This window comes from Carassius carassius, chromosome 14, assembly GCF_963082965.1.
Source record: "Carassius carassius chromosome 14, fCarCar2.1, whole genome shotgun sequence".
Lineage (NCBI taxonomy): Eukaryota > Metazoa > Chordata > Actinopteri > Cypriniformes > Cyprinidae > Carassius > Carassius carassius.
The window spans coordinates 8480958-8489125 of record NC_081768.1 but is presented as its reverse complement, the minus strand read 5'-3'; the positions used below and the strand labels follow the sequence as shown (position 1 = coordinate 8489125).

At 33.3% G+C, this 8168-nt stretch overlaps 1 protein-coding gene across 7 annotated transcripts in view; it reads right to left on the bottom strand.

Annotated features, from left to right (window-relative positions):
* Positions 1 to 2294: 2294 nt before the first annotated feature.
* LOC132156854 (phosphofurin acidic cluster sorting protein 2-like) overlaps positions 2295 to 8168 on the bottom strand; it is a 32097-nt gene continuing 26223 nt past the window's right edge. For 4 of the 7 annotated variants that reach the window (XM_059565901.1, XM_059565903.1, XM_059565902.1 and 1 more), the window contains 6 exons: positions 8095 to 8137; positions 7961 to 8003; positions 6729 to 6852; positions 6421 to 6647; positions 6202 to 6315; positions 2295 to 3489 (listed from right to left, as the gene is read on the bottom strand). In XM_059565901.1, the coding sequence (XP_059421884.1) occupies positions 3371 to 3489; positions 6202 to 6315; positions 6421 to 6647; positions 6729 to 6852; positions 7961 to 8003; positions 8095 to 8137 (670 nt within the window). In that variant the 3' untranslated portion in view covers positions 2295 to 3370. Of the gene's footprint in view, positions 3490 to 6201; positions 6316 to 6420; positions 6853 to 7960; positions 8004 to 8094; positions 8138 to 8168 lie in introns of all 7 variants that reach the window. The other 3 variants (XM_059565898.1, XM_059565900.1, XM_059565899.1) reach the window with 1 other exon arrangement.

The window sequence follows — 8168 nt, the reverse complement described above, 5'->3', positions numbered from 1 at the left end:
TGTGAACACTTGTGCCTCTGTAATATGTATTGCTTTTAACGCAGTGCTTGATTTTGGAATGTTTTATTGTTATTAAAAAGTGAACCAGTATGCTGTATGTGTACATATCTAAGTATTGATTTGTTTATATATAAGTTAATATCTATCTAGTTAAATTTGTTATTTGTTAAATATGTATTCGGGTTAATTGGGACATTTTGTTCCATATTGTATTATTGTAAGGACTTATTTAAAAAAAAAACTGGAAGATAATAAAAATAAACCATTTTACACTTTATAAATTATTATATCAAAAGATAACTTTTTACTTTTTTAAATGATTTATTAAAAGTAATTTATTAAAACTAAAATTAAATTTAATATTATATATTATTTCGATTCAAATAATTTGATAATTCGATTTAAACTCAGGTGTTAACAATGTAACTTTTTAATATTTAAAATAAAATAAAACATGTAATATATATATATATATATATATATATATATATATATATATATAAACAAAAATAAACCTCTTTACTCTCCATAAATTTACTCTCATATCAAAAGATAACATTTATCTTTAAATTATGTTATATAGGGAGAGAGAAAGACATGTAAAAAAAAACACTGCTAAATTATAAATTAGATATTAAATTATTCAAATTCAAAAGATTCATATTTAATTGTTACATTCAGATTCAAATTTACAACATTTACAGCATCGCTAAATGAAACATTCAAAACCTTGTGGCATTCTATATCTTGTGATTCACAGAAAATATCAGCAGAGTTAAAGACTCTTTAAGTCATGTTTTGAATCAGTGTTTGGTGACTAAGTGCAAATATTGAATACCCATTTAATATTCCCTCAACAAGCATAAAAATGACAAGCAGGGACCAAAACAAATCTTAATGTGTGTAGTTTTATTAAATTGCAGTAAGGAATTACAGTGATAGTATTTTTTCAACAGTTTTTCATACAAATACAAATTAATCCGAGTACCCCCCCCCCCAACTGGAGCAGAACTTTTCGATTAAAAAAGCTAAAAGGTTTTTAAATTATATTTTTTAATAAAAGACTAAACAAAATATAATACTAGTGGCAGGTATACATTTAAACAGGAAACAGCTTTGACTATAAGCTGACATCATCAGCACAGCTCCTTACATGCGGTGTATGAGAACTTTTTACAGTCTGGACAAGGAGGAAATATTTCCATTATATCACACCAAAACCTCTGCTGACCAGAAATAGAACAACACTGACATCATTGCACGTTTGCCAATTGCTTGCATTAATCGTGATAAGTGCGAGTCTGTGGTTAAATTATGGGATGGTTCCCTCTGGGGTTGGGTTTGTTTGTTCTGACATATTTTGGCTTTCTAAGAAGCAAGTGAGGCGCAATATAATTTGATTTAAAACTACACTGTAGGAGTAATGATAATTAAACAATCTCTCAATCTCACAAAGCAGAGACTAAAAGATAGTTTAAAGCCTCGCTAAAAAGGCCTTATGGAAAAAGGCATGTCTAATACCTTTATAACACTGAGTCATTAGTATCTACACATGCTCATGTCACCTACAGACAGGTATACTGTATGCACACAGACTGTGGAACACTGTAATTCTTATGCTACATTTAGTAAGATTAAAATATAGTGACATATGTATGTAGCTTGTTTGTTTAGTGTTCATGAAACATCTACAGGTCATATTCTACCCCAAAATTAGAATTTTTTTTTTTTTGGCCATCAAGTTTTTCTGAATTATGACAAATAAGAGTTTCGTTACTCTAATATTTATTAGTTTTGCCTCGAAGTTTGCTGCTTTGTATTCTCATTAGATTTTTTTTTTCAATAAGGTTTAATTTGTTAATGTTAGTTAATGCATTTGGTCTCATGAACAATGAACAATAATTTATGTTATTAATCTAGTTTAATGTTAATTTATAAACATATTGTTATTCACTGGTAATTCATAAAACATTAACACAACTTTATTTATTAATATAAAATTACTCAACTTGAAAAAAAACAAAATGCAGATTGAAATAAACCAAGATTAATAAACATTTAAATATATTGTTAATTTTTATTTCATGATACCTAATGCATGACCTACAGTAGTGGCAATAATAAAATAATCACATAATATATATATTTTAAACAAAGGTAGTACAACAAATATTACCATACTGTGTTCATATTTTTAATTATCCTTAAAATCTCATTACAATGCAAAAACAAAAATATATAAAAATGTTTTTGTTATTTAAAAATTAAATAACAAAAACAAAAATATATTAAAATGTTTTTGTTATTTAAAAATTAAATAACATGTCGTAAAAATATGCTGCATTTCCCTTATAACAAAATATTAACTTCTTTTCTTTTGATTTTGGGGTTAAGTATGACCTGGACATCGCTGCTCTAAAAATTCTCCATGTTTTAGGCACATTATTCTTAATCCATTACAGCATCTGGGGGAAACTTGACAGCTTACAAGAAAACAACCTCAAACAAGCCAACAAACAAAACATAACACACATTTCATTCTAGGAAACATTTACATTAAAAAAAAGATTTGAAAGAGTGCAGCACACAGGTTTGACACTGGTCCGTCTAATGTAGACACGGACACTCAGTCCAGTTTCTGTCTCCAAAGTTCCCACAAAGCTTTGCTGCAGTTTTTAGCTGGAGTGAACAGCGCTGTGCACCACAGGAAGCATTATATAACAAAAACACAATCTAGTAATGTTTTAAAAGTGCTTTAGCGTTCAGTACCGTCAGTCAATACATTCTCTTACACACACACACACACACACACAAACCTACAAAGTAAACCACATATGACGAGGTGGAGACTGCAACACAAACACACAATTAACCTTCGAGAGTGAGAGAGATGGAGGAAACGCTTTAGCTGTCTTCAGGATAAAGCCAAGCCATCTGGAAAATCCATCCAAAGCAAAATCCAATCCAGATTTTGACCTTTCATTATAACAAAAGCTCAGTTTTTTTCTTCCTTTTTGCTGGTTTGTTCTCCCACAAGTGTGCTGGCTGCTGAAGTGTGTGGATACAGCTTTGCAGAAGGACACAAAACCACCCAAAAACTCGCTAGTTACAGAGTTAGATCAGTTTTAAAGATTCAGTTCATTAGTCAGTTCACTATAAACACTGGAGGGTTTTAACATACAGTCAAAAAAATATGCCCTGTTGCCAAGACTGCATCAAGTCTTTCATAAAAGAACAATCAAATGTCAACGAAATAAAAAAAACACAAATCACAAACCGTGAGAAAGCAGATATTTAAAATAAAACCATCAGGCAGCACTGAGTGTGAAGGCAGCCATAGCGTAGAGGAGTGAAGATGTGAGGCTGTAGTTCAGTACGGGCCTTTGGAGGCTCCGAAGATGGCAAGTGGGAAGTGTTTGACGTGAGATGACCACTGAGCCGCGAGCTGGAAAAACTTTACATCGTTCCATTCTACTCCATCTATCAACACTGTAGGGAGAAAGCAAAAAAACATGCATGTCTCTAGTCTTTAACCATGTTTTCCTGAACTTCACAAATATAAATTATACATCATCGATACCTAAATTATAAAAAGATGTATGTATAATATATAGCACTGTTCAAAAATTTGAGGTTGGTTTTTTTAAAGAATTTTTTATTAAATAAATGCAGTTTTGGTAAGCCTAAGAGACCTTCAGTAAATACAGCAGACAAGTCTTATTGTGAAATATTATTACAATATTTATGTATTTTCAGCATTATTACTCCAGTCTTCAGTGTCACATGATCCTTAAGAAATCAATCTAATATCCTGATTATTAGCTTGCTTATATATATATATATATATATATATACACACACACACACACATACAGTCGTGGCCAAAAGTTTTGAGAATTACATAAATATTAGTTTTCAAAAAGTTTGCTGCTAAACTGCTTTTAGATCTTTGTTTCAGTTGTTCCTGTGATGTACTGAAATATAATTACAAGCACTTCATACGTTTCTTTTTTCGACAATTACATGACATTTATGCAAAGAGTCAGTATTTGCAGTGTTGGCCCTTCTTTTTCAGGACCTCTGCAATTCGACTGGGCATGCTCTCAATCAACTTCTGGGCCAAATCCTGACTGATAGCAACCCATTCTTTCATAATCACTTCTTGGAGTTTGTCAGAATTAGTGGGTTTTTGTTTGTCCACCCGCCTCTTGAGGATTGACCACAAGTTCTCAATGGGATTAAGATCTGGGGAGTTTCCAGGCCATGGGCCCAAAATTTCAACATTCTGGTCCCCAAGCCACTTAGTTATCACTTTTGCCTTATGGCACAGTGCTCCATCGTGCTGGAAAATGCATTGTTCTTCAACGAACTGTTGTTGGATTGTTGGAAGAAGTTGCTGTTGGAGGGTGTTTTGGTACCATTCTTTATTCATGGCTGTGTTTTTGGGCAGAATTGTGAGTGAGCCCACTCCCTTGAATGAGAAGCAACCCCACACATGAATGGTGTCAGGATGCTTTACTGTTGGCATGACACAGGACTGATGGTAGCGCTCACCTTTTCTTCTCCGGACAAGCCTTTCTCCAGATGCCCCAAACAATCGGAAAGGGGCTTCATCGGAGAATATGACTTTGCCCCAGTCCTCAGCAGTCCATTACTATACTTTCTGCAGAAGATCAATCTGTCCCTGATGTTTTTTTTGGAGAGAAGTGGCTTCTTTGCTGCCCTTCTTGACACCAGGCCATCTTCCAAAAGTCTTGGCCTCACTTCACTATCACTGTGCGTGCAGATGCGCTCACACCTGTCTGCTGCCATTCCTGAGCAAGCTCTGCACTGGTGGCACTCCGATCCCGCAGCTGAATCCTCTGGACTTTCTTGGACGCCATGAAGTCTTCTTTACAAGAATTGAGCCTCTTTCCTTGAAGTTCTTGATGATCCTCATAAATTGTTGATTTAGGTGCAATCTTAGTAGCCACAATATCCTTGCCTGTGAAGCCATTTTTATGCAACGCAATGATGGCTGCACGCGTTTCTTTGCAGGTCACCATGGTTAACAATGGAAGAACAATGATTTCAAGCATCACCCTCCTTTTAACATGTCAAGTCTGCCATTCTAACCCAATCAGCCTAACATAATGATCTCCAGTCTTGTGCTCGTCAACATTCTCACCTGAGTTAACAAGACGATTACTGAAATGATCTCAGCAGGTCCTTTAATGACAGCAATGAAATGCAGTGGAAAGGTTTTTTTAGGATTAAGTTAATTTTCATGGCAAAGAAGGACTATGCAATTCATCTGATCACTCTTCATAACATTCTGGAGTATATGCAAATTGCTATTATAAAAACTTAAGCAGCAACTTTTCCAATTTCCAATATTTATGTAATTCTCAAAACTTTTGGCCACGACTGTATATATATATATATATATATATATATATATATAGTGTTTTTTTTAAACAACTTTGATTAACTTGTTTGAAATGAAAATCTTTTGCCACGATTAAATTTATGCATTTAGCAGATGCTTTTATCCAAAGCGACTCACAGTGGATTTAGGCTAACAGTTTTTACCTAACATGTGTACCCTGGGAATCGAACCCACAACCTTACGCTGCTAACGCAATGCTCTCCCACTTGAGCCACAGGAACACTTTTTTAAAGTCTTTACTAATGCTGAATAAAAGTATTAATTTCTTCCAAAAAAAATAAATAAATAAAACAATGAATGGTATATAATTTATTATCACTAAATAATGAAAAAACATTTTAAAAAACACTTTAATAAATAAAAAATTTAAATGTAACTACAATGTAAATATATATATATATATATATATATATATATATATATATATATATATTTTGAAATCCCTGAGGTTCATGTATATATTGTTAGTCAAGGTTTATGAGCTGGTGGTTTGCATTATAAATATATTTTTAACTGTATGCTGAAATTGAAAGGCTGAAAATACACTGCAGCAGGTTCAGAAAAGAGTTTCACTGAAATGTTTCACTTTTGCAGCTTGCAGGAAGTTTTGAGGTTTTTTTTAAAGCTACAGTTTAAAGTGGTTTTCATAGCACAACAAACCGATGATGATGATATGACTCCCCAAGTGAGGTTTACTGACTGTAAATTGTAAGTTGACTGTAAAACTTGTAAATTGTAGCGATTACTTTGAAGAATTTTGATTGGCTGATCACCTTTCAGCATAGTCTGCTGGTGTTTGGCTGTGCAGATGAGTCGACTTATGCCCTCTATCACCTGACTCTTAGACTCCGCCTCCTTATCCTTGGTCTTTTTAGGCAGAAACATCACTGAACACATAGACAGAGTGTTTGATGCTTATTCAACAACAGTACATTTTATAAACTGACTGTCACTGAATGAGTTACTGTAAGTATTGCGTTTCTGTGTCTTACCCTTCTTATTCTTCTCTTTGGTGACAACATTCATGGACATGGTTGGCTGATGTGTCATCTCTGCTCCGCCCAGTGGGAGGCGGCTAACCTGCAGCGAGCGGAAGGTGCACTTAAGTGTGTTTTTGGCAGAAGAGTCTCTCTTCTCCACTTCTTTCTTCCTTTCTGAAGAAGCAATCCAGTAATCAACCTGAAGCCCCATCAGCTCCCCCTGACCTCCTCCAGGAGAACTGCAGCCACAAAGACAGGGTGAGAAAACAAAACAGAAGACTACAGAGATCTCAGACCGCAAGCACTGTGTGTGTTTGTACCTGGACTGCACAGAAGGAGAAGAAGGTGGTGTTGGAGATGCTTCTTTCAGTAATGGTGAGATCTGTGCAGGAGGAGTAGACGAGAGAAGAGACGATCCCACAGGAGCAGCGTCATCTGAATCCCCTACAAACACACAGTCACATTCACAAAACATTAATAAACCACCTTAAATATAACATTTATAAATAATAATAATAATATAACAAATATTTTAGGATTCACAACTGGTTATATTTCATATAAGGGCTATCAGAATTCTTTTCATGCATTTTTATAAATCATTATTATAATACTATTACTGTTGTAGTATATTACAGTATATTACTGTATATATAGTATAGTATAGTTACTATAGTACTATTTTAACCCTATAAAGTCTACTGTATCATATTTTATACGCACATTTCTAATGCCTCTAAATATTAGTATAATCATTAACATTTACTACATTCCTTTTGAAATCTGATAGTTTATATTTTTGTTGTAAATAAAATGCCTTTTAGTATAACTGTGGTACAGTACCTGTGTTTTTTCTGTGAAATCTTTACTCAATTTAATAAACTAAACCTAGAAATATATTTATTTATATTCTTGGTAATATTTCAAAATGATCATTTTACTACACTGAAACAACTGTGGTTTATTTGATTATCCATACATATATATATTAGAAAAATTATTATACATTTATATATTAGAAAAATCAGGTTTTTGAGGAACATTTATTTGTATCTCTCAGTCAAGACTATATTGCACTGCATCAAGATTTGCTCCCCACAATATAAACAATGTATCTTTGCTCATAAAACTAAGCATTTAAATATCATCTTACTAAGACATATTATTGGGAGATGTAGAGTGACATCTGATATGTATATTCATGTTATGAACAGTAAGTAAGCTGCCTTATAAGCTATTAAAAGCTCTTATCTCACATTTTGGCCATATACATACCAGCAACCAAATGCAAGAAATTGCAAACTTTGAATGAAATGAATCTGTGTTTACCTCCTCAAGCCAAAAAAAAAAAGATGTATCAAATATCATACTAAAAAAAAAAAAACACATATGTAATCTTTTTTTCGTTAGATTTAGTCTAAAGGTTCAATAAACTATTCGATTTCAAAAGAGTTTTTTCCAACTATTATTTTGTCCTATTTTATACGGGTTAACATGTTCATATCAGCTGACAGTCATATTTAGTTTATTGTATATTGACAGTATAACTAACCAGATGTGGCAGATGTTTGTTCAACGATCCCCACTTTCACCACCTGCAGACAGGTTGAACACAAACACACTTTGAGCCAAGTACAATAAAACATTTCAAACTATAAAAAAACATCATTGTAAATGGACACATACCCCAATAAAAGGAATGAATTTCTGACATGAGTCTTCATCAGGACTGTGAGAGGGAAAAAGAAAGAGGACTTTAA